At 39.6% G+C, this 27,306-nt stretch overlaps 1 protein-coding gene across 2 annotated transcripts; it reads left to right on the forward strand.

Annotated features, from left to right (window-relative positions):
• The first annotated feature begins 544 nt into the window (after nt 1-544).
• NEK3 (NIMA related kinase 3) lies at nt 545-27,191 on the forward strand. 2 transcript variants are annotated; one of them, XM_077810745.1, is made up of 16 exons: nt 545-645; nt 3,592-3,836; nt 5,194-5,287; nt 5,496-5,593; nt 8,944-9,027; nt 10,456-10,523; nt 10,642-10,728; nt 13,814-13,868; nt 15,694-15,894; nt 16,571-16,640; nt 17,429-17,466; nt 18,495-18,597; nt 19,018-19,170; nt 20,460-20,594; nt 23,663-23,789; nt 26,692-27,191. In XM_077810745.1, the coding sequence occupies exons 2-16, from the start codon at nt 3,720-3,722 to the stop codon at nt 26,759-26,761; spliced, it is 1,500 nt and encodes a 499-aa protein (XP_077666871.1). In that variant the 5' UTR covers nt 545-645; nt 3,592-3,719; the 3' UTR covers nt 26,762-27,191. The 2 variants fall into 2 exon arrangements, with proteins under 2 accessions (XP_077666871.1, XP_077666880.1); XM_077810754.1 differs by having other exon boundaries at nt 17,432-17,466.
• The last annotated feature ends 115 nt before the right edge of the window (nt 27,192-27,306 follow it).

Raw genomic sequence — 27,306 nt, forward strand, 5'->3', positions numbered from 1 at the left:
CACACATTCTTATCAACTGCTGGAAATGGCCCACCTTGATTATCACTACAAAAGGTTCCCCCCACCCCCCTGCTGGTAATAGCTCACCTTACCTGATCACTCTTGTTACAGTGCGTATGGTAACACCCATTGTTTCATGTTCTCTGTGTATATAAATCTCCCCACTGTATTGTCCACTGCATGCCTCCGATGAAGTGAGCTGTAGCTCACGAAAGCTTATGCTCAAATAAATTTGTTAGTCTCTAAGGTGCCACAAGTACTCCTTTTCTTTTTGCGAATACAGACTAACACGGCTGCTACCCTGAAATCGAACAGTAGGTGCCGCGGATGTCCCCTTGCATGATCGGGGGCGGACGTTAGACATCCCCCTTCCCCTGGCTGCTCGCTTGGGTGCAAGCCCCAGCCCTAGATACAAAAGAGCGTCTGCAATAATAACCCTCCCACGTGGGTTCCTCGGATGGCTTTTCTCCGCTAACCATAGAGATGACCCCGCAGTGTCCCACGCCGGTCTCACGACAGAGAGGCGGGGCGGGGCCTGGCTCGGAGCTGGTGCTTGAGCGAGGCGGTCGGGCTGGGCCGCGCGGGAGGCGGGGTCTGCGGCAGCCGCCGGCTCGGGGAGCTGCGGCGGGGAGCGGCTCCAGCACGGTACGGAGCCCGGGGGGGGCCGCGCCCGGGGACGGAGAAAAGGCGGGGGCGGGCCGGCTGGGCCCGCGGGCTGGGCCCGCCCTATGGCGTGGGGGCCGCTCTCCCCAGCCCGGGGGAGGCTGCTGAGGTAGTGCCGTCCCTTGGCCGCACGGGGAGTGACGCTGCAAGAGCAGCTAATCCTGATGAACTCCACGGGTGCACACGCTTAGCCTGGACTCCATTAGGAGTGCTTTGTTGTGGACTGGGATGAGGCGAATCCGGAAGAGGGCACTCAGTCTGGAATCAGAGCATCCACACACGGAGTTACCAGGAATGGTTAAGCTGCTTTAAATTCATACCCTGCTAATTTTCTTGCATAGCCCAGGTCCAAATCTAGCCAGCCAGGGCGCAGATCCCCCTTGCTGTGTAGCTCAGGGTGGCTCCTCTCCACCGAGGCTTTCACAGACCTACTGCCCACACGTTAATTCTCCTCATTCAGTGTATCTGTCCTAGGTCGGCATTGTTTCTATTGTTCATTTATACCCCTCAGAGGTAAAATGGGATGTGCTCTCGTTTCCTGGCTATGCATGCTGAGGAATTGATCTTTGACCCTCTCAAAGAGTAGCCTGCACCTAACAGCATTTGCAGGTGTTAATCTACAACAGAACCTGGGAAGTCTTGGTTGCAAAACTTTACTTTGTTTAGTGAAAAGAAACCTATAATCAACAGCAAAAGACTTTTTTCTGTACTAGAAAATGTATCCATTGTTGACAATGGGTGGGACTGAATGGACAATGAACTCTTTCATTGCCAACATGAACAGGACGAAACTATATTAGGCAGCTTCAGAAACCAGGGTTTAATTTTGTCCTGAGTAGTGCTCAGCCATGGTGGTTTCTGAACTGATGCTAAACATGGTTTGGTCTTGTCCGCACTGTTTTGAGCACCAGCTTAGCTGTGTACAGTGCTGATGCCTATTGTTAGCAATGGATATTCTTCCTAATGTGGTTACAGCCTTATTGTTCTATCCCCTTTCCTTTCTTCAGTGTGGTCTTGTCTGCCGTAGAGCTAACACTGGAACAACCTCACTAATATTAGCAATGTTAGAAACCCTAGTGTAGATGGGCCACCAGCTGCCCTCACTGTCGCTGGTGCTTTTTGATTATATTTGTCATAAACAGGGTTTGATGGAACAGTCCTTAAAATGCTGGTAGCTCATTTATGCTAGGGCTCCTGACATTGCAAACCTGCTGGATAGAAACTGGTGCTAGCTCTGGTGGGTTATTTCAGAAACATTTCCTTACAGAAGATGGGGTGTGAGAGTACTTTTGGCTACATTCTCTTAACCTTTCAAACTTCTTATCCACTCATTATGATTAATGTTCTTTACATCTAAGTGAAATATCATTTGGGTTTTTGTTAAATCCTTAATCAAAATGAAGGGTAAATTTTGTGACCATTATAAAAAGTTGACAGTAAGGGTTATAGCATATGAAACTCATGTTGGTGTTTGGGATGTGTGCTACAACACCGTTCCCCTAGGATTAAAGGTGTTAATCAGAGCTGGCTCTACTGTACATGCAATTTCCTAGGACAACAAAATACATATTAGAGGAGTCAAAATGTTTATAAGCTTTTCAGTTTGCTTAGGGTAGCAAAAACCCAGACTGTAACCCTAACCAAACAAGACAGAATAGGGTAGTCATTCAGTGAGGTTAAAGAAAAATCCAAGTGATATCAGAGTCCAAAAAGGGATTGTTGAGCAAGCATACGTTGTTACCATTTTATCATTAAATAAAGAAGATGAACTCAGAATTGATGGAGCAGGAGAGAAGGTTAGCAGTGGAAGGTGTTCTGGGTTCTTCTTCTCAACACTTGTGTAGCCTTGGGTACAGCTGATCTGTTCTTCATTTTGCCCTCTCTAAATAATGGGATCTGATTTGTCATTTGATGATGTTGCCATTGCCACAGGAATTAAGAATCTTAAGCCTAAAAGGGGAGTGAATTAAGGGAAACCTTGTGCCTCTTCTGCTGAAAATGTGAATGTTATTTTGAGTAGTTTTGGTGTTAGAGGTTTCTATTCTGAAAGTTACACTAAGATGAAATAAATGTAACATAACTTTTGTACTGTGATTTGTGAGATCTGTTTTGACTGTGACCCATTCTTTTTAATGTTTATCACACATCCTATGTCTTGATTCTTAATTTTCGGATTTTTAATTTTAAAATGATAGATTTACTATTCATTCTCTGAACAAGCATGAGTTGGATCTTTTTGTTAAGACACACTATTAGCCTGTTAAGGCCTCTAAATTTACTTTCCTTATTGGGAGATAAATATTATTCATCAAACCATGCATGCACACATGTGTACGTATGTGCACTCCCACACACCATCCTACAGGTTTGATGAATGATATTTATCTCCCAATAAAGAAAGTAAATATAGCAGCTTAACATGTTAATAGTGTGTCTTAATAAAAAATTCCAATTCATTTATATATATGAATGAATTGGAATTATATATATAAAAACAATTAGTGGGGTATGAAGGCCATTCAAAATAAATTCCACTAACCCTTTATAAACCCACAGCACTACCACGTATTTTGCTTATGCCAAGTATTTTTCATATCCCTGTGCCTGTAAACCTGGCTGTTTGGCACTATGAATCCAGCTGCAAAGATGATGAATAAAAGGAACATCTAGTACTTCACAGGCGTACTATGGAGATTAATTCATGTTTTCAGAGTGTTTTGAGAGTTCTGATTATAAGATGCAATAGATGTACAAAGTATTACCATAGTGTGAGTTTGCTTTGTAGTAAAATTTTCTGAAAATCTTATTCTTAATAAAGTCAAAATAGCATTGAACATAAATTCATTTTTGTGGCAATTCTGAGCAGTTGTCACTGCCATCATGTTATAATTATATATTTTTGTTATTTTGTCATTTTCTCTCATACAGATAATGTTAATCAAAAATACAGCTTCTGAATTTTTTCCAAAAATTAACTGAGTTAATTATACAGTTTGGAAGAAATCCTTGTGAAATATAACATTTAAGGAAATGTAGAAGACTTGGACTTACAAACAATGGAAGAATACACTGTGTTAAAAGTACTTGGAGAGGGATCCTTTGGGAGAGCTCTTTTAGTTTTTCATAAGAGTAGTGATCAGAAATATGCAATGAAGGAAATAAGACTTCCCAAGGTAAGTGTTTATGCTCCCCTTCTTTGTATTTGTTATCTTAATGCTTTAGCTGCCTTTTAAAAACTCACTTTTCCCTCCAACATGGGTAGGTTACGACTATTCTTGAGAAAGTGCAACATTTCAGAACTTAGGTCCAGATCCTTCAAAGGTATTTAGGTGCCTGACTCCTAGAGTTAGGCACCTAAATACCTTTGAGAATCTGGGCCTTAGCCAGCCCAGTGTTAAGTGCCTTCATTGGGAGATCAGGGTATTGAGAATCTTACAGGATCTGGCCTTTAATAAGTACTGCAAGACTGAGGATGTTACTGGTAACCAGTAAACACTGACCAGCATCACGTTTGTGGCGGAAGATTAGAATTATGGCACATGAGAAGTTATATAGAATTAAATTCTCGTTCTACTTGAAGTCAATGGCAAAATTCCCATTGACTTCACTAGGGACAAGATTTCACTGCAAAGAGGAAGTAGTCAGGTCATCATATTGTTTGTTGCTGAAATTCAGTTATTTCAAATTACTTGCTTTTCATTCAGCTATCCAAGAAAGCTCAAAATTATTTTTCACAGAGGCCTTGGTTATATCCTGATTAAAGTTAAGTTTTTATACTAAGGCACATTCAAATAATCTGATATAAGCTCTGATAGACCTTGAACTGTTCCAGAGCTAGGACTTGCTGCTGTATTACCTAGTTCTGCAGTGGTCTGAATAGAGAATCATAAAGTGATGTAGCAAGGTATCCTGTCTATTCAAAAAAGCATACAGAGTGGCTCTAAAATACTTACGTTCTCTAAGTGGTTTCCAAACTTGTCCCGCCGCTTTTGCAGGGAAAGCCTCTGGTGGGCCGTGCTGGTTTGTTTACCTGCCTCATCTGCAGGTTCAGCAGATCGTGGCTCCCAGTGGCTGCGGTTCACTGCTCCAGGCCAATGGGAGCTGCTGGAAGCGGCGTCCAGTACATCCCTCGGCCCGTGCTGCTTCCAGCAGCTCCCGTTGGCCTGGAGCAGTGAACCGCAGTCACTGGAAGCCACGATCGGCCGAACCTGCGGACGTGGCAGGTAAACAAACCGGCCCAGCCCACCAAGGGCTTTCCCTGCACAAGTGGTGGAACAAGTTTGGGAACCACTGCTCTAGAGATACAATTCTGGAAAGTTTATTTAGTGTGCTATTTTTCACTTACTGATTTTACAATAATGGATGGAGTTTTAAAGTTTCTAAATGAATGGCTTTTTAAAGCAGTTGAAGAAAATAAATTGAAATCTAGTGCTTCATGTCATTTTCAAAACCAGAATTACTTTTGTAGTATATATGAAGATTTATTATTGCAACATTTGTATAATTGATTATTATACAATTTGTTTTCAGTCTCCATCTGATGTACAGAACTCTAGGAAGGAAGCTATTCTGTTGAGTAAAATGAAACACCCAAATATTGTTGCCTATAAGGACTCATTTGAAGGTAAATATATAGGTTTTCAGAATGTATCTATTTACATTATTTAGACTGCAAGCTCTTATTTCGCTTGCAAGCTTTTGGTGGGGCCTGGATTTTTTTCTTTATACCTATCTGTAAAATACATAGCATATCGTTGGTGCTATATAATAACAATGATACATTTAGCATGCTAATGAAATTACTAATTAATCTTAAATTATCTAAAATTTAGCTGATGGACATCTGTATATAGTGATGGAATACTGTGATGATGGAGATCTAATGCAAAAGATTAAATATCAAAGAGGAAAGTTGTTTCCTGAAGATACGGTAAGAAAAATAAATAAATTAAAGGCAACCACATAAGAATACTTTTTCATGTGAACTGATGATCATCAAATGAGATATATTGAAAATGAGCAGGATGTTAGATAACTGACCTGCCAGGTAGTTGAAGGGTGTTTGAAATATGCCCTTCCTTAGTATTGTGTGAGGTATGTGATGCCACTGTTTTCCTCTGGTGCTGCTCCCCAAAAAGCAGCACTAACCATGGTACTTTGGAGAGCGATGGCAACATGTCAGACAACTCCTACCCCAAGTGTGGCAACCTTGATTGTTAAAGTATCACTTTCAGGAGTAGCAGTTCATGGTTTGATATAAAAGAAAATTCACTGTGCTGCTGTTTATGTGCGTGCATATATCTATATGGTTTATATGTATAAACAGCAGTGCAATGACAATTTCAGGTAAAATCACATGTATGTGTGATTTACCTGCTGGTAGACGGAGACATCTAAATTCAGAAGTACCTGAGATTTCTGAAACTAGGGAAGCCTGTTACTGAAGTAAATCTCTCAGGCCTCATTTTCCATTGCCTTGCACCTTGTAGTCATTGGCACCAGTGAAAATGGATGTAAAATGCTACCAAATCAGAATGGTAGTGATTTACAGTCACTTTATGCTAGTGTAAGTGACTAAACAAAGTGCAGGGCCTGGTGAATCAGGCCCCATCTATTCAAGATTGAGGTTATATGTAGATATAATCTTCTTAGCTGTTTCTGAAATAACTATCTTTGAGGGCTGTTTTGGTTACTAGCAGCCAATGTCATATAAAACAAATTTAAAATATACAAAAACCTACAAAAAAACCCTGCTTGAAATTAAACAAAGAAATTCTTCAGTGTGTGTGACATCATTATTTCTGTCTGAACAATGGTTAGGCTGGGGCAATTTCAGTAATAACAAGATAAACCTGAGTTATTTGAGAGACATTGTACACAGACCACATACATACTGTGTAAAACATGGTGAGATTTGTATTTTTGCTTCCAAGTATCTAATGAAGAGTTTTTAAAATAGAATCTAAAGGACCGTGAAGTGAAGTTATGAGGTTGTATTGCAAATGAACAGTGAGTGAAACACTTTGATACAAGTGGAGGTATCCACAGAGTCAAATACTAACTTAATATAAAGTAGTGAAATATTTAACCCCCACCCAAATTCATTTACACTTTGTTTATTTATAATGACTAATATTTTCCATTTTGGAGGCATCTTTTTAGTTAAAACTAGAGGGTCAGGAAATGTTTATCTAATTCAGTAGTTAGATTGGCTGAGCATCCCTAAGAGCTCTACAAAGTACATTTAAAGTACGTTTGTGTCTAGTTTAAATATTCTAATTTAACTATACAATTATAATTAGAGTGCCTTTAAAATGTCTTAAAGGAACAGGGTTCTTTGACTGTCCAGCTTTCTTTATACTAGCAATGAGTGTTTTACTTGCTATATTGAAATGTCACATATCTTAGTAGTTAAATCTTTACGCGGTCTAATGGGAGGTCACTAGAGCTGTCAAGTGATTAAAAAAATTAATTGCGCGATTAACCAGAAATAGAATACCATTTATTTAAATATTTTTGGATATTTTCTACATTTTCAAATATATTGATTTCAATTACAACACAGAATACAAAGTGTACAGTGCTCACTTTATATTATTATTGTTGATTACAAATATTAGCACTGTAAAAAAACAAAAGAAATAGCATTTTTCAATTAACCTAATACAAGTACTGTAATGCAATCTCTTTATTGTGAAAGTTGAACTTACAAATGTAGAATTATGTACAAAAAATAACTTAACTAAAAAACAAAACAATGTAAAACTTGAGTGCCTACGAGTCCACTCAGTTCTACTTCTTGTTTAGTCAATCGCTCAGACAAACAAGTTTGTTTACATTTACAGGAGATAATGCTGCCCGCTTCTTGTTTACATTGTCACCTGAAAGTGAGAACAGGCATTCGCACGACACTTTTGTAGCCAGCATTGAAAGGTATTTACGTGCCAGATATGCTAAATGTTTATATGCCACCTTCATGCTTTGGCTGCTTCATTCCAGAGGACATGCTTCCATGCTGATAATGCTCGTTTTAAAAAAAAAAAAAAGCATTCATTAAATTTGTGACTGAACTTCTTGGGGGAGAATTGTATGTCTCCTGCTCTGTTTTACCCGCATTCTGCCATGTATTTCATGTTATAACAGTCTTGGATGATGACCCAGCACATGTTGCTCGTTTTAAGAACACTTTTTCACTGAAGATCTGACAAAACACAAAGAAGGTACCAATGTGAGATTCCTAAAGATAGCTACAGCACTTGCCCCAAGGTTTAAATCTGAAGTGCCTTCCAAAATCTTGGAGGAGGTGTGGAACATGCTTTCAAGAAGAGTTAAAAGAGCAACACTCCAATGTGGAAACTTCAGAGCCCGAACCACCAAAAAAGAAAATCAACCTTCTGCTCGTGGCATCTGACTCAGATAATGAAAATGAACGTGCGTTCGTCAGTACCGCTTTGGATCATTATTGAGCAGAACCCATCATCAGCATGGATATATGTCCTCTGGAATGGTGGTGGAAGGATGAAGGGACATATGACTCTTTTTAGTGCATCTGGCACATAAATATCTTGTGACGCCGGCTACAACAGTGCCAGAGAACGCCTGTTCTCGCTTTCAGTTACCATTGTAAACAAGAAGCGGGCAGCATTATCTCCTGTAAATGTAAACAAACTTGTTTTTCTGAGCAATTGGCTGAACAAGAAGAGTGAGTGGGCTTGTAGGCGCTGAAGTTTTACATTGTTTTGTTTTTGAGTGCAGTTATGTAACAAAAAAAAAAAATCGAGATTTGTAAATTCAGCTTTCATGATAGAGATTGCACTACACTACTTATATAAGGTGAATTGAAAACTACTATTTCTTTTGTTTATCACTTTTGCAGTGCAAATATTTGTAATAAAAATAATATAAAGTGAGCACTGTACACTTTGTATATTTTGTGTTGTAATTGAAATCAATATATTTGAAAACGTAGAAAAAAATCCAAAATATTTAATAAATTTCAATTGGTATTCTATTGTTTTAACAGTGAGATTGAAAGTGTGATTAATCGCAAATAATTTTTTTAATTGCGATTTAATTTTTTTGAGTTAACTGCGATTAATCAACAGCCCTAGAGGTCACCTTAAATTTATGCCTGATTTACTTTTAATTCCCATCTTGGGAGGTTGTCGACACTGTTCACTTGTTTGTTCTTTGCTCTGTCTTATCATTTTTCGTTCCACCAATAAAGTTTGAATAACACACGCATTTGTATTGTCATAACTTTTTCGTCACTTTTTTCAGATACTTCACTGGTTTGTACAGATGTGCCTGGGAGTGAAGCACATTCACGACAGACGTGTGTTGCATAGAGATATCAAGTCCAAGGTGATTGGAATAACTTTAATAGCTGTTATTACAAGTTGCCAACAGCCCTCTTCTGCTTGGGATAGTCTAATTCCCTGAGTGCTGTGTTCATTTTAAATTCTTTATCCCAGCATGAGTATTAGATTAATCGAACTATCAGGATTATAACTCATTTAAATGAAAGTGTGGTCTCAAAGTAGCTGCAGTCTTAATATCTATCATTTTGCTTCTATTCCCGAATCCTTGATGATAGCAACTTACTTGTGGCTAGCTGTAGACAATTTAAATTTAAGGGAAGGCATAAAAATGGAGGGGCTGAAATGACAAACATTATACATATCTTGCCTTTCATCTTCTGTGTTTCATCTTCTCTGAAAACTGTTCCCAGAGTGTAGTTATCAGTGGTTCACAGTCATGCTGGAAGGACATAATGAGTGGGGTCCTGCAGGGGTCAGTTCTGCCTAGGAAGGAGTACTGTGGAAAGGGATCTGTGGAAAGGGATTTGTTAACACTGTCGCAAAAAAAGCGAACATCATTCTGGGATGTATTAGCAGGAATGTTGTAAGCCAGTCATGAGAAGTAATTCTTCCGCACTGATTAGGCCTCAACTGGAGTATTGTGTCCAGTTCTGGGTGCCACATTTCAGGAAAGATGTGGACAAATTGGAGAAAGTCCAAAGAGGAGCAACAAAAATGATTAAAGATCTAGAAAACATGACCTACGAGGGAAGATTGAAAAAACTGGGTTTGTTTAGTCTGGAGAAGAGAAGACTGATAGGGGACATGATAACAATTTTCAAGTACATAAAAGGTTGTTGCATGGAGGAGGAAGAAAAATTGTCCTTCTTAATCTCTGAGTATAGGACAAGAAGCAATGGGTTTAAATTGCAGCAAGGGAGATTTAGGTTCTACATTAGGAAAAAATTCATCATGGTGGTTAAGCCCTGGAATAAATTGCCTTGGGAGGTTGTGGAGTCTCCATCATTGGAGATTTTTAGAGTAGGTTAGGCAAGCACCTGTCAGGGATAGTCCTGCCATGAGTGCAGGGGACTGGACTAGAGGTCCTTTCGAGGTCCCTTCCAGTGCTATGATTCTATGATTACCCTACTCTCTAAAGGGAAGTTAGCAACTCGGAAAGAGGTGTGGGATAGTGGTTTGAGTACAGAACTGGGATGCAGAATTCCTGAACTCTAATTCTTCCTATGCTACTGACTCTGGCCTGGGCAAGCCACTTAACCTTTCAATTTCCCCTGTAGATTAAGGATAGTTCTTACCTTCCTTGCAGGGGGAATATGAGGATTCATTTTGGTACAGTGAAGATAAAACCTCTATCTGTAGCCTTTCTGAAGTGTCCATCACCATATTATCTATATAGTTGCAATGCAGAAACATTTGTTAGAAAACAATTTTTAAGTACATTAATTCTTACTCCCTTTTTTTTGCAATGCAGAATATTTTTCTCACTCAAAATGGAAAAGTAAAATTGGGAGATTTTGGATCTGCACGTCTTCTTACAAAGTATGTAGATATTGCCCCTGGATTCAGTGATCTAAACTATATTTGTTACCATTGCTTAAATATTACAGACAGCTTATGTTATCGCTTTTCATATGGCTTTTCTTTTTTGTTTGGCAAGTCCAATGGCATATGCTTGTACATACGTGGGAACTCCTTATTACGTACCTCCAGAAATATGGGAGAACATGCCGTACAACAACAAAAGGTAGGCACTTAATCAGTGATCAAAAGACAATGCATTATTGTAATATATTATTTAATACTTGTGCTACAGATTGGCTTGGTGACCGATCCATGTGTCAGGAAGACTCTGGTTTAGAGCTTGTTCTTGTGGAGTTTGGGAGTATTTTGGAGGTGATTATCTCAGTTTTCAGATGGGAAGGCCTAGGTTACTCCTTACTTGAATAGCTTCAAATGCTGTACTGTCAAACCCAAAAGTTCAAAGATCATGAGTCAGACCCCCCCAGATTATAAGAATTTGTTTTAAAGATGAGATTGTGTTTCTCAGTCTGTCTTTTGATTTTTGAACTCCTCCAGCCCACCCCCATTGTGAGTGTGTGGCAGTTAGTGTTACCAGCTCTTCCAGATTCATCCTTGCCCATTCCAGGAGCTCTCACTGGTTGACTGATGTGCAGAGATTCCAGTTTTTACACAAACCCCCACATTTTAATCTGTTTCCCACCTTGGGATTGGGTGGCGGGGGCACATCTGCCCGTCCCGCAGCCCAGTAATTAATTATGTACAGTAGAACCTCAAATATAACACCAGAGTTCCGGACTTACCTGTCAACTGGACACCCTCTAGAACCAGAAGTAATCAGACAGCTGCGGAGACACGAAAACCCCTCCCAGAACCAGCACTCCCCTCGTAGCGAGAGCCCCAGCGCCTGCCCCCCCTCTGGGGCAGAAGCTGGGAACAGAACCACAGGGCTGAAGCCCCCAAACCCCAGTGCTCCCTGCGAGGCTGAAACCGGGAGTGGATCCACGGGGCTGAAGCCCCGAGCCCTGGTGCTCCCAAGGGTCAGAAGCCCTGACTCTGCCCCGCCTGGATCCCTGACATCCCTCCCACAGTGGATGAAGTCTGTAATGTTTTGTTCAGAGTTACGGACAACCTCCATTCCCAAGGTGTTTGTAACTCCTGAGGTTCTACTGTAGTCCCTAGTCGTCACATCAGCTTTAGTTCTTCAGATCAGACATCGGCCATTTGCCTGTCATTGCATCTCTGCTCCTCCTACAGCTCCAAGATTTTTTTAGCCCCCCTCTGCCAGGCTTGGGGGGTGCAGCTCCATGGTTCTTTCCATCTCTTTTCCCATGTCAAGAACAGAGAGCAGATGGATCTATTTTTCACATGAGGGAGGGGGAAGCAGAACTGTCTTGAGCCTCTGGGCTCTATCTGCTCCTCCCCCTGTGAGAATGGTGTCAATTGTTGCCTTCTTGATGGGAGAACTCTGCATGTTTCCTGAAGGAACCCTCACTGGGTGCTCTTCCCCAGGAGATGGGAAAATGGGGAAGGCAGCCAATTAAAGGGGGATTTACGCTCCCCTGAGATAAGCTCCGGTAGTGGTCAGAATTGCTACTTGTGACAGTTGGCAATGCTGCAAATGGCTGATGTATTATGAAACAGCCTGGTTGGAGAGTGCCTGCCTATGCTGGCTGCAGCGTGTGTGCTGCAAGGAGCATGAGTAATTTTGCTGCACTGCGTCAGTCAGGAGAAATGCTACTGACAAAAAGGGAACTTCCACTGTAGATTGGCTTCCACTACTTATCGATGAGTTTTCTTGGTCTGTTTCCTGATCAGATAGGGTAAGCAAGGGCCTTTACTCTCATTACCTAAAAAGATAAACACACAGTCTTATTCTGGGACAAGGCAGTCCAGACTAGTGAGTGGTTATGTCACTGCCTGCCCTGAAATTCTGGTTGCCTTAAATTCTCCGCTGCTGTAGCTCACCGCCTGGACACGGACAGCCGGCAGACAAATGTACAGTGTGTCTTTGTGTTAAGCAGCTCTGGCTCAGCATTCTAATTCCAGTAGTCTGCTTGTTACATCCCAGCCCCACTCTGGTATCCATCAACCTTGGTTACTACTAACCAGGTGACTCCAACCCATTGAGTCTGATTTTCCCAAAACCATGTGCTTGGCAAAGTCCAGCCCTTTCCGGAACCATTCAGAGGAATAATAAGGTTCGTTTGCTCCTCTAAAGAGACAAAATGCACAGCTTGTCACTTTAACTGGTGTTAACAGTCACTTTAATTCAAACACAGAGCTGGGTTGGTTTAGATTAAAAGTAAAACAAATTTATTAACAAAAGGAGATAGGATTTTAAGTGAGTTAAAATGTAAAGCATAGTGTTAGGAATGGTTACAAGCAAATAACCGTGAAAAACTCTTGCTAAAGACTAAGACAACAAAACTGTGGTCTTAGTTCAAGGCAAGATTCTTACCACACCTCCTTCCAGCAATATGGCTCTCCCTCTCCCCAACATCCTCGATCAGGATCTCTCTGCAAAGTCAAAGTGCTCAGTTCCTTTGTCGTCTTAGGTGAAAGATAACTTGGAATTCTTTTCCACTCTCTCTTATAATCCAGTGAACCTTTGACATAGATTCTTGTGAAAGTTCCTGCCTCCTCCCAAATAAAGTTCATTCAAGCTGTGAGGAAGAAGACATGAAGTCTGCTGTTGAAGGAAGTTTCATGCTGGTTTCTTCCCCTACTGGTATTTGCTAAAATGCAAATAGATCTGTTTCTACCTTCCCCATGCAAATGAATGGCCACTTGCCATATGATTGCTAATTGACGTGGATGACACCTGGCTTGTCCTTTGTCTGGGAGTAACCTGTTTACCCCCTCCCCAGATTTGCCTGGTAAATACATTTGAGTTCCATGTTTCCTTCACATTTGTAATGTCCCTTGGGTGTTTACCGTACATACATCCCACAAGAATATTATCAGTGTGTTAGTTTTCCATTGATACCTTAGGTGACACACATCAGATACAGTTTGACATTAATAAATTGGGGGTACACTGAACTGGTTAAGCCAGCTGAAACCTGTACCAGATATCCGAGAGCACCTAGCCCTCTTGTACTGGGATGCTGTTAGGGTCAAGCACACAGTTTTGTATCATATTATATTCTGTGAATATTTCTGTTCATCTTAAGTTAAATGTATTTTTTTTATTTGCATATAGTTGAACAGTTGAACAATTAACATAACTTCTGCTAAATGTGACATTGAATTGTAATTGTTGGTTAACTACTTATTTTGACTTTTTTTTTATATATATATATTTCTAGTGATATATGGTCCCTGGGATGCATTTTATATGAGCTCTGTGCTCTTAAACATCCGGTAAGTGTGCTTATTTGTATCAAAACAATTCTAATTTTGTTATATAAACTTTCAAGTACTAATGAACTCTGAAACTTCATTAGCAGTTAGATTAAGTTGGATGGATTAACTGGTAATTACGCATATAGGTTTTCTAAGTGTTTTCTTCTCATTGAGTTTTATTCCATTTTAAAAAACTGATTATGACAGACAACAAGTAGAAAATTAATATATATTTAACAAAACACTCACCACATAAGAATGGCGATAGAAGTTAAGATCAATGGTCCATCTAGCCCAGTATCCTGTCTTCTCACAGTGGAGTTTGCCAGATGCTTTAGAGGGAACGAACAGAATAGGGAAGTTTCAAGTGATCCATCCCTGTCATCCAATCTCAGCTAATTCTTTTTTAAACCCAGTTATACTTTTGGTCTTCACAACATCCTGTGGCAATGAGTTCCACAGATCAACTGTGTGTTGTGTGAAGAAGTGTTTCTTTTGTTTGTTTTAAACTTGCTCCCTATTAATTTCACCGGGTTACCTCTAGTTCTTACATTATGTGAAGGGGTAAATATTCACTTTGTCTGTACCATTTGTGATTTTATAGACCTCTATCATATCCCTCCTTAGTTGTCTCTTTTTTATGATGAACAGTCAGTTTTTTTAGTCTCTCCTCATATGGAAGTTGTTCCATACTCCTGATTATTTCCATTGCCCTTCTCTGCATTTTTTTTCAATTCTAATACAACTTTTTTGAGATGGGGTGACCAGAACTGCATGCAGTATTCAAGGTGTGAGCATATTGTGGATTTACATAATGGCATTATGATATTTTCTATTTTATCACCTATCCCTAGAATCATAGAATATCAGGGTTGGAAGGTCATCTAGTCCAACCCCCTCCTCAAAGCAGGACCAATCCCCAATTTTTGCCCCAGATCCCTAAATGGCCCCCTCAAGGATTGAACTCACAACCCTGGGTTTAGCAGGCCAATGCTCAAACCACTGAGCTATGCCTCCCCGACCACTATCCTTTTCTTAGGTTTCAGAGTAGCAGCCCTCTTAAGAAAAAGAAAAGGAGTACTTGTGGCACCTTAGAGACTAACAAATTTATTTGAGCATAAACTTTCGTGAGCTACAGCTCACTTCATCGGATGCATTCAGTGGAAAATACAGTGGGGAGATTTATATACACAGAGAACATGAAACAGTGGGTGTTACTATACACACTGTAAGGAGAGTGATCAGGTAAGGTGAGCTATTACCAGCAGCGGGGTGGGGGGCGGGTGGAATCTTTTGTAGTGGTAATCAAGGTGGGCCATTTCCAGCAGTTGACAAGAACGTCTGAAGAACAGTGGGGGGGAATAAACATGGGGGAAATAGTTTTACTTTGTGTAATGACGCATCCACTCCCAGTCTTTATTCAAGCCTAAGTTAATTGTTAGTCTCTAAGGTGCCACAAGTTCTCCCAAAATATTGTTATTCCTTGAAGTTTCATGTCTAGAAGGCTTTATGTCCATGTTTACAGTTACAATGTCAAGAATAAACTGTCACTATTACATCATTACTAGAAATACTACTTACAAAGGTAGTACTGACTGACTAACTATCAAAACAGTGTTCGTGACTGTTTAAGTGACAAAAGGCAGGAAGGTAAATACTTGCCCTAGTTGCAGTAGAGACCTGAGGTTTTCAAAACTCGTTGGCTGAACAGATAGCATACAGTTACACAATACGCATTATTGTAGAAATAATTAAACGTTAACGTTGCTCTTACCTTATGTCAGCTTTTCTTTCCTTTCATATTTGCTTTCAAGGCTTTAAAATTAATTTCTTTCAAATTTAGTTTCAAGCCAGTAGCTGGAAACATCTCATCCTTAATATATGTAAAGGATCCTACAATCCACTTCCATCTCATTACTCCTACGAACTTCATTATTTAATAAAACAGATGTTTAAGAGAAATCCCAAGAACCGGCCATCCGCCAGTACTATTCTTGCAAGAGGCTGCTTAGCAAAACTTATCAAAAATTGTTTGCCAGCAGAGGTATAGTGTACTTTTATTTTGTCTCCAATTAACAGAATTTAAAAGTAGAGCAACATTTTAGAGGCTAATTCAAATACCTATATTGCCATGTCTTTGTTACTGAAAAATTACTATTTGGGGACCTACTTAAAGACTGTTAAAAATTAGTCACCATCCTATGTTAATACAGGTTTACAAATCAGAATTATTACTGTAGGGTAGTTGCTGTTCTTATGTTGAATTGTGGTGATGTGGTTAGGATTATACAAAATCTGTATCTGTCCAGAGGAGTTTACAGTCTAGGAAACTGACGAAGTTGACAGATTCAGAAAGCACAAAGGCACAGATCCTCAAAGTATTTAGGCACCTAACTCCCACTGAAATCAAGTGGAGTTAGGCTCCTAAATACATTTGAGGGTCTGGGCCAAAATGACCAGGTGATGGAACCGATACAAAACTGCAGAACCCTACACACGTATAGTCTTCTCAGAAAAGTGGAGTTTTGATGAGGGATTTTTAAAATAAAAAACCCCACTGGTGTTAATTTATAATTTAATCAGTAGTGGGTAGTTATTGCTAACTAGAAGGTGCTTTTGTTCCTGTTGATTAGCCTATATTTTTAACACACAATTTGAGTAATCTGAAAAAAAATTAAAATATGCACACACTACATAGAATCTTTGTGTACGATTTCCAGATGACAGCTGAGTTTGAACAAATATTAAAGGAGACAAAGAAACACAAAGGTGATTTAGGAGGAACAAAAGGTAATTTTTTGTTAGAATGATTTTATAAATGACTTATTTTGATACATTTTTATGAAATGCAGTATCTTAGAATCTAACATTAAAGAACATATGTCAGTTTTGTGTTTTAGAATAAAGTTGAGATTATTTTTAAATGTGGAATCTTGAACCTGTTAGGGTGCTATATAGTTCAGCTTTCCAGAGTTTAGCAGGCATTTTGATTTTTGCAAACTACAATTTTATCCTTTACCATAAGGAACAAATTTATCTGATATCTTTTAGCACAAGAAGGAAAAGTTTATGTGCCACATATTTTATTTGTAAGCAGTACTCTACTTTTATGTGATAAATTTAAGGGTAAAAGTATCACTGTCTGGTTTGAGGCTCCAGTTCAATGAGGGCCTTCTGCTCATGTGCATAACTTCAGGCATATAAATTGTCCTATTGGCATACCTTCTTAGTTTAAACCCTGTGTGTGGTTTGTTTGTTTGTTTTTTTCCTTTCCCTTAGGGATATTTACCCACTGCTCAAACCCCGTGCATAATCACAGACAATCAACAGTTCCTTTTTTCCACAGAGAGGTTCAGGGGACTTAAATAGCAGAAGTTTCTCAAGATGGGACTGAGGTATATTGGCAGAGCAGTGAAGAAGCTTTCACAGAATTTTCCTTCAAAATGCCTGGCTCGGTGGTGTTAATTTCTTACCTTCATGAGCACCACTTTACTCCAGCTGCTTACCTCAAATGTGGATTTAATTTTTGAACATGTCCGTTAACACGGCTGTTACTCTGAAAACTGTCATTAATTTAGCAGGTGCTGTCAGAACAGGTGGACGTTCTAATAATGGGGTAAGTACTCAAATATGAATAAAAATATAATCCCTATTTTTTAAAATAACATATAGCAAATTGTTGTTGCAGACCAGTTACTGTATTCATTAATAATCCATAGGTTGCTAGATCAGCAGTGGAGTGAATTGTAGTGGTATTTATATAAACATGTCACCGGCATATCTATTATAGTATGTACTGTCCACATCTGCTACAGTTAAAATTGCAACACTTTCTGATATAATCTCAGCTTCATATCCTTATGGCTTTCTGAAATTTTGGCTTAGGGTCTTGCGTTTTCCATGTTTAGTCCCTGCCCGGTGGTGGATTTTGTTTTTTATGTTTTAGCAAAAATCCCTCCAGTTGTTTGAGTTATGGGAGAGTGGATAAAAATACACATGTCCATTTGCTTTAAAAACAAACACACTGAACAAGCCACAGCTAAAACAGTTTAGCTTGGACATAGTCCTCTCTGGGAACTAGTGCCCATGCTTGATTTGGGGTGAGGGGTAATTTAAATTAAGTCATAAATGACTGAAAGATCACTTCTGAGCAAATTTTAGCAGAGCTTACACCATGCCCAGTGACTCTGTTTTTCAAAATAGAAAAGAGACATGTTGCCAATAGCGTTTATTTCCTTTCCTTGGCTGAGTTTCTTAATGGACCTGTCAATCTGGGAGCTTCCTGTTTGGGTGTGCCTTGTTGTTCTCCAGCTCAATTCCTATTCATTCATCCAATCCAGCTCCACCTATTCATTCTCCATTATATTCCTTCTGCTTAAAAAAATTAAAAGATGCATAGCCTTATGTAATTAAACTTATGCTTAGTGTCAGAAATTCAGACTCTCTGTCAAGAAGGGACATACAGTATGAAATGGGGTATAGGAAGTGCAGTGCAATTGCTGGTTTGGTTTCAGTGGTATTAACTTTAAAATTCTTGACTAGTATTTTTGTTCAAAATGTACCAAAAAAAGACTTGTAAGGATTATTGTTTAATTGCTTTAACAATACAAGTAATGATTAATGCTGTCCTTGTGCCTTTTAAAGCACCATGAAGATCAAAGTAGTGCAGGTAGCAATTCAGAACTAGAGAACAGTACCAAGCGCTTGAGTGAGAGGACACTGAAGCAAAGGGGAGCTGGTGAAGAGGGTAATGTACATTGATTTCTAAGGCTTACGAGTTCTCTTCTTTATAGTGATGCTGATCTGCTGTACAGACAGCTAAATCTTTAACTTAAATATGTGGAGTACACAACATTGTAATTACAGAAAAAGGTGCCAGTACACTTGCATGCAAACTTTTTGATATACAGGGATGATTATTGTATATTTCAGATTAAAGTCTTGCCCACCATGTTAGAAAAGCAGGTTCTTTGAAAACAGTTGATGTAATAAAAATAAACTAACACATGAGACCAAACTGGAGTTACACCCACTTCCATTAAGTCCACATTTTGACCCATAGTGTCCAATCTCACTGTTGCTAGAGTACTTTATTGCTCATTATAATATTTTGTTTGAGCATAGAAATGTGTTAGAAGCTAGTAATCAGCTTTCTTTTTCATGGCAGTTTCATCAGAAAACTGTGAAGTGCCCCCAAAGAATGCAAATTCGCCAAGTCCCCACAGAAGACATTGGGAAAGGGGAGTGTCCAATACAGTGGTAAATGTCCTGGAAAATGCATCCTTGCTTTCTTCCAGTTTTACAGCTGAAGAGGATAAAAGTAAGATCAGACTAAATGTATTTACAGTTGACTTTTATTTCTTTTTCATACAAGAAATGTGCAGGCTTCTTAATGGTGTTGTAAAAAAATGATTTTTTTAGAAAATGACAGCACTATGCAAGGGATATCTAATAATGACAAAAACCACCATACCAATAAGGGTTTGAAGAAGTAAACAATGCAGAAGAGAATAGGTGTCTGATTTTTAAGGTGTGATTTTAAAAGTCTGAGTTAGATGCCAGCAGTGTGGTAAAGAGCCACAAGTGATAAAAGCAGTGTTGACAGCAAAATGGTCGTCATCTCTGTCTGACCAAGAGATTGTGCCTTTATCACAGTTATGTCCCTGTTACATGAGGCTAAATCACTTTAACGTGCTCTACATTGAGCTAACCGTGAGAGCTACTTGTAAGATTCAGTTGATGCAGAATTCAGCTTCCCATCTTTTGAGTAGAGCAGGCTGGTGGGAGCATATCACATTTGTGCTTCAGCTTCTACGCTGTTTTCAACTAATGTGCAGGTCATTCAAGTGCTGATTACCATTGACAAAGGCTTAAATGGCCTAGGCTCTAATTACTGTGTCTCAGAGACTTTTCTATGTCCTGCTGTGATAACAACTCTCAATAGGAACAGTTCAGCACAGATCCTTTACTGAAAAATGTGCAGATTTTACCTTGTACAGTGCACCCACATACTGCAGTAATGGATGCCTTGTTCATGCTTATAGGACTATAATTATTATGATGGGATAAATATATATTATAAATAAATGTGAAAACTAGCATTAGCATTTGGTTACAAAATCAAAATATTAATGGTCAGAAAATTCCAGAAGTTGGGGGGGCAGATGATACACCAGGCCATGGAATGGAAACTAAACATGTTTGGACTCGTGCATTTCTCTTGATTTCCACTATAGGAGTGAGTTTTTCTTCTGCAGAACTGGCCCCCCGGGCTCTATCCTATGAGATTCATAGAGGCATATGATATCCAGGCAGAGGTGTTATGCCTCTACACTTGGTCCTGGCTTCTACTGGCTTCCTAACAGAATCCAGAATCTCTTGCTGCCTTCAGTACCCTCATTCTGCTCTAGTGCTAACATAATCAGCATCAGTTCACCAACTAAAGGACTATGTGTCTGGGCAGCTGGGCAATAATGCTATAAGCTCAAACCTCCAGATCACACCTCTCTGTTATTTCTCTAGTAGATACCATTAATAAAATGAATTATAGAGATATCTTATGTAGATAGCAAATCATACCCTGAAACATACTAATGATGTTTTTACTAGGTGGCTGTGTTATAAAATACAGTGAAGATAAGCCACGTAAGGAGTGGATCAAAGAAACTCCTCACACCTTGATGAATATTCTCAAGAATGCTGATATCAGCTTAGCATTTAAAACCTACACTATCTATAAACCAGGTAAATCCTGAGTCTACAGGCAAACTGACATTCTGAAAATCAGATCCACAGTGAACAAAGTTTTTCATTATATAGTTTTATTTATATGTTTGACTTTCAAAATCACAGCAGATTTATTTTATAATAATTTTATTAAACAAAAGTTAGACTATTAAAAACAAATGAGAGAAATTTTACTACACAGCTGCAAGTCTGTACGTAATCTCTTGACCCCACACTTTCACCTACCGCTTTTGGTGGCCATGTCCATGGCAGCCTTCTGGAAGGCAGGATGCTGAAAGAGTAAGATAAAAAAGAATTTCTTCTAGCAGATTTGCTGCTTCTTTAGTACAAGTAGCAGAGCTTTGGGAAGCCATGGCCCCAGGGTATGTCTACACTACAAGCACTACAGTGCTGCACCTACGCTGCTGTAGTGAAGGCATTTGCTACAATGATAGGATATTTCTGTTGCTCTAGTAAATCCACAACCTTGAGAGATGGTAGCTAGGTCGACAGAAGAATTCTTCCGTTGACCCAGCTGCATCTACAATAGTGGTTAGGCTGACTTAGCTATGTCACACAGGGCTTGAAATTTTTCACAGCCCTGAGAAATGTAGCTAGGTTGATCTAATTTTTAGGTGTAGACCAGGTGCCAGATTCTGATTCTACCCTGCATTCTTTTACAGACTGCTTTATTAGCTTGTTTAACTACTCATTTAACAAAGAGTGTAACAGCCTGTGCTGATGCTGTGGGCACAGGAGAATGTGTTTCTTTGAGTCCAGTTTATGATTTGACTTTATACTTTCTTTGCTTGTCCACATTTAAAAACTGAAGAAAGGGTTAAGGAAAAAGTTACAAGTATGATTTGAGTTTGGGAAAACCTGCCTTACAGTGAAAGACTTAAGAAGCTCAATTTATTCATCTTACCAAAGAGAATGTTAAGAGGTCTATGAGTACTACATGGGGGAAAAAATTTCTGATAGCAGAGTGTTCCTTAACAGATAAAGGGACAATGCGATCCAATGGCTGGAAGTTGAACTTAAACAAATTCAGACAAAATAAAATACACATTAACAGTGAGAGTAAGTAGTCATTGGAACAGCTTGCCTCGGGATTTGGTGGATTTTCCATCACTTGAACTCTTTAAATAAAGATTGGATGATTTTCTAAAATATATGTTCTAGCTCAGCCACAAACTCTGAGCTAGATACATGATTTGATGGGTGAAATTTTTGGCCTGTGTTATGTGGGGTGTCAGACTAGATGATCATAATGGTCTCCTGTCTCCTTAAAATCTATGAATGTGCTGATGTTGGTTGATTTTTCATATGGTAGCAGTGAGAGAGCTAAATTCAGACAGGCTAATTTGCCTGAGAAACAAAAGAGTTGTTGGACCATGGAGCCTGATTTTGGCAGAATGTGTACTCTCTCTTAGGATGTGTGTAGCCCTACAAATACATAAGATGAAATTCACCCAGTACAAAAAGGTTCTTTGAACATAAGTGGTGGGAAGGCCTTCACATGGGCCACCTGAAGTAAGGTTACTCCTGTGGACATTCTGCTCCAAAAAATTAAAAATTTTGCAAATTTTATTTGTCAAAATAACACTAGATAATCATGCTAGTTTCAGTTATTTTGGTAATTTATTTCAAAATACCTGTCAGCAAATATGTTTGTAATAATACAGACACTCGCAAACATTTCCCTAGGAGTAGAGAGTTAGAGAAACTCCTATGACAACTCAATTCCTGTTTCTCTGCCCCCTTCCCTCCCCACCTCCGAGTCCAGCAAAGGGCCAGATGCCTACAACCCCTCCCCCGCATAGCCCAGCTGCAGTGCCCCCCGCCCTCCCAGCCAATACATCCAAACCCCCTCCTCCCCAGAGCCCAGTTACCCACACCCTGTCCCCCAAACCTAGCCATGGGCCCCCCTTTTCCCAGATACTTGCACCCCCTGCCGAGCCCAGACACCCATTCCTTCCCCGCCAGAGGTCAGCCATGTGCCCACCAGCCCCCCTCCTGCCCCAGAACCCAGGGATCCAGAGGGAGAAACAAGCTGATACTTGGTCCCAGGCTTGCACAGAGTTTCCTGCACGCCGCCCTCTCCTTCCCTCAGGGCATGCTGGGAACTCTAGCTGCCAGGAAGCCTTTAGGTCCCTCTCCCTCCCCCCAGCAGTGTCTTCTATGTGTGAGCTGGGCTCTGTCAGGTCTAGTGGCCACTCATGGTGGCCAACAGCACTGCAACCCGTTTCTGTTGGGAAAAGGAAATTCTGTTTTGCGCAGTGGCGTAGAATTGTTCCAGGAGTAAGGTAGCGTGAATGTTACCAATAGCTATGTCTTCACAGCAGGGTTAACTCGAGTTATCTACATCTAAGTTAACGCCACTTGAGTTATCCTAGCTCAGGTCAAAACAACCATGCTGCAAATCAACACTTAGGCTGTGTCTACACTGCCACGTACAGTACTGAAACTTTCTTTGCTTAGGGTGTGTAAAAAACCCCCGAGCGATGCAAGTTTCGGTGCTGTAAAGTGGTAGTGTAGATAGCGCTGATAGTTATTCCCCTCGTGGAGGTGGTTTTATTACAGCCATCAACTACATAGCCACGTTAAAGTGCTGCCACGGCAGCGCTTTAACGTCGGCTGTGTAGACATGCCCTTAGCTGCACAGAATGATTGGTTTATTGCACAGAGTGACTGTATTAGCAACACAGAGCAATTGTGTTAGCAGTTGAAGAATTGTGCTAACTTGAGCTATAGCCAAAAGGCTTGTCAGCTCAAATTAAAAAAATACTACCACACTCAAATTAAGGGGTTTTGTGTGTGAATGGAACTCAAGTTAAATGCTCAAGTTATAACTTGGGTTAACTACAATGAAGACAAACCTTGTGATTTATGGAGCTTAGTTTGGTTGGAAGAGTTAACAAAGGGGGCGGTAGAAAGAATTCAGGAGCAATGTCCAAAACTTGGGGGACTGGTGAGGCATTGGGAGGTGTGAATTTTATGGACATTTGATTTTGGTTTTGAAACACTTCTAGCTTTATTTTTTCACACTAAATTATTGTGGGTCCCCCCCCCCCTCTGTTTCAAAGCCTCTGAAGACTTATTGAGAGGTCCACTTTCTGAGGAAACCAAAGTATCTGATGAAATAGATGGTGAAGGTGAAGCCATTTTAATGGATTCTGAGAGGCTTGAACCAAGATCTGATGAAGAAGACACGTATGTTCCAACACAGCTTGAAAATTATATTCAGCTCTCATGGTTTTCTTTAGTTTTGTTAGAGCAATTGTTCAAAAATAACCTTTTCTCATGAAAATGTGGACTGTTTTATCATTTTTCAGCATATAAATCTGCCTCTTTTATCTAACCACATTTATTACTACTAAAGTATAAAATTCAAAGTACTTTTTCACTACCATATTTCACATACTTGCCACGTTGTGGCAAGCCAAATGGGAATGAGCTGCTCCCACTGTAAGAAACTCCTTCCTCATCACTCAGCCTGATGAGAGACTAACTGGCTTCAAGCTTCTGGTGCAAGTGCAGCCATTTCAGATGTGAAGTGGTGAGGTGTGCGGCAAGTGAGCATACCCAGAACCTCAGGAACAGCTGTCAAGTGGCTGCAGTGTGGTTTGGGATGCCACACATCTACTGAATGGCTGCTTACTCTTCCTGGTCTGTCAGGAGGACTTTTCAGACTTCACACTGCTGACCCCAAGACTATTGAATGGCCTTAGAGTGTGTGATGCCCACCTACGCTGTTTTGACACTTTGGACATTTCTGATTTTTGACTTTATACATCTCTGTTTTCTCTCCTGAATTATTATTTTATATTTTGAACCTTTTTTCCTCTTTATAGTACCACTTGTGCATTTGCTAATAAGTACCATTTTTATACGTACTGGTGATGTAAAAATTAAATAAATTACAGATTTCCTTACCGTTGTTCACTATTGGCATAAGAATGGTCATACTGGGTAAGACCAATGGTCCATCTAGTCCAGTATCCCGTCTTCTGACAGTGGCCAGTGCCAGGTGCTTCAGAGGGAATTAACAGAACAGGGAAATTATTGAGTGATCCATCCCCTGTCGTCCAGTCCCAGCTTCTGGCAGTTGGAGGTTTAGGAACACTCGGAACATGGGATTGCATCCCTGGCCATCTTGGCTGATAGCCACTGGTGGACCTATCATCTATGAACTTATCTAATTTGTTTTTAACCCAGTTATACTTTTGGCTTTCACCACATCACATGGCAACAAGTTCTGCAGGTTCACTGTGTGTTGTGTGAAGAAGCACTTCATTTTGTTTGTTTTTAAACCTGCTGTCTATTAATTTTATCGGGTGACCCCTAGTTCTTATGGTGTGTGAAGGGGTAAATAATGCTTCCCCATTTACTTTCTCCAAACCAGTCATGATTTTATAGACCTCTAGCATATCTCCCCTTTAGTCATCTCTTTTTTAAGATGAACAGTCTAGTCTTTTTAATCTCTTCTCATATGGAAGCTGTTCCATACCTCTAATCACTTTTATAGTCCTTCTCTGTACCTTTTCCAATTCAAATATATCTTATTTGAGATGGGGTGACCAGAACTGCACGCAATATTGAAGGTGTGGGCACACTATATATTTATATAGTGGCATTATGATATTTTCTGTTTCATTATCTCTCCCTTTCCTAATGGTTCAGAATATTTTCCACTGAATGCATCCGATGAAGTGAGCTGTAGCTCACAAAAGCTTATGCTCAAATAAATTTGTTAGTCTCTAAGGTGCCACAAGTACTCCTATCCTTTTCTTAGTGGTTCCTAATATTTTGTTAGCTTTTTTGATTGCCACTACATATTGAGCAGATGTTTACAGAGAACTATCCACGTAGACTGCAAGATCTTTCTTGAGTGGTAAGAGCTAATTTAGACCCCAGCATTTGATATGTATAGCTGGGATTATTTTTCCCAATGTGCATTGCTTTGTATTTATCAACATTTGAATGTTGTCTGCCATTTTGTTGCCCAGTCACCCAGTTTAGTGAGATCTCTTTGTAACTCTTTGTAGCCAGCTTTGGACTTCACTGTTTTGAGTAATTTTGTATTGTCTACAGATTTTGCCAGCTGACTGTTCACTCCCCTTTCCAAATCATTTATGAGTATGTTAAACAACACAGGTCCCAGTACAGATAATTGGGGGATCGCTCTCCATTATGAAAATCGACAGTTTATTCCTACCCTTTGTGTCCTGTCTTTTAACCAGTTACTGATCCATGAGAGGATCTTCCCTCTTACCCCATGACTGCTTAGGGCTTGTCTACACTTACTGGAGGATCAACGAGTGGCAATCGATGCAGAGGCGGTCGATTTAGTGGGTCTAGTGAAGACCCGCTAATCAACTGCAGATTGCTCTCCTGTCGACTCCTATACTCCACTGAATCAAGAAGAGTAGGGGTAGTCCATGGGAGAGCGTCTCCTGTTGACATCACGTAGTGTGGACCCCACAGTAAGTAGATCTAAGTGACATCGATTTGAGGTACGCTATTCATGTAGCTCAAATTGTGTAGCTTAGATTGAATTTCTCCTGTAGTGTAGACAAGACCTTAGTTTGCTTAAGAGCTGTTGATGAGGGACCTTGTCAGAGGCTTTCTGAAAGGTTTAGAACATGCTCCTCTTGTTGGCATCTTTCATTTTTTGGTTTATGTGGCTCTCCACCTAGCATGCTGGTTTTGCAGATCACGTTCTAAGCCACCTAGCTCTCCCCATTCGTTGTGTAAGAGCCTAGGTACCTAATTTAGGCTTCCTGGATCACAGTGTTGTTCCTGTAATTTTCTACGTGCCTAAAAGTTAGATGCCATGATGCTCGGCATTGCAACACCTTAGTCCCTTTTGTGGATCTGGGCCCTTGTCTTTGTTTTCTTATGAAAGCTATAATTTGAATGAATTCAAAAAATAAATCCTTTCCATTCCCTAATCACAAAGGTGTAAGGAATATATCTTTCGTAATTAGGTTGTTTTGACTGTAATTCAGCGTGATATGTGGGATAATTATGGAAGAAGGAAATATAGTAGTCAAGATTTTTATGACTGTATTATTTTAGCTTTGAGAATTTATTTTTTTTAATCTGTTTTTAGGGACTTTGAAGAGGAAGATGATCCAGATTGGGTGTCTGAACTGAAGATGTTGGCCAAATACAGAGACTGAAAGACTATAAAATGTAACCATTATATGTACAATATATAAATTACAGTTGTTAAATGTTTCTACACCAAGTTTGGATTTTAATTTTTTTATGCTAAATCAACAGTTTTCAAGTTGATTAGTTCTGAATGTATAAGTTTCATACACATCAGAATGGAGAAAAAATTTACATGATAAAAATTAAAACCCCAATCCAATGAACAAATCTGAGTATTGAATATATATGCTTGTTCTGTAGAAATGTCCAGGAGAGCAACACTGTTTAAATTGATCATAGTGTGGCAAGTGAGGAATGGTAGCACTAAAAGAATAATATGTAAGGTGTTTGTTTTTGATTAAAAATACAGAGTTTTATAGTAGGAATAACTGATTTTTGCCTGAAGGTAGCTTTAGGACTATAATAACTTTTAATAAAGGTCTATGGCTCTCTCCAGCCCGTTTGTAATCCTTTGAAAATGCCCTAGACTTGATTGTTTTTGTTTATTCATTTTAATAACATAGAAGATATTTACAGAAAACCTTGAATATGGTGGTGGTAGGTTTATGTG

This window comes from Eretmochelys imbricata, chromosome 1 (genome assembly GCF_965152235.1).
Source record: "Eretmochelys imbricata isolate rEreImb1 chromosome 1, rEreImb1.hap1, whole genome shotgun sequence".
Lineage (NCBI taxonomy): Eukaryota > Metazoa > Chordata > Testudines > Cheloniidae > Eretmochelys > Eretmochelys imbricata.

Coding starts and splice junctions, on each gene's coding strand:
- NEK3 (XM_077810745.1), top strand. CDS start 3,720: ATGGAAGAATACACTGTGTTAAAAGTACTTGGAGAGGGATCCTTTGGG. Junction 15,895..16,570: donor AAAATTGTTTGCCAGCAGAG/GTATAGTGTACT, acceptor TACGATTTCCAG/ATGACAGCTGAGTTTGAACA. Junction 23,790..26,691: donor AGATCTGATGAAGAAGACAC/GTATGTTCCAAC, acceptor ATCTGTTTTTAG/GGACTTTGAAGAGGAAGATG.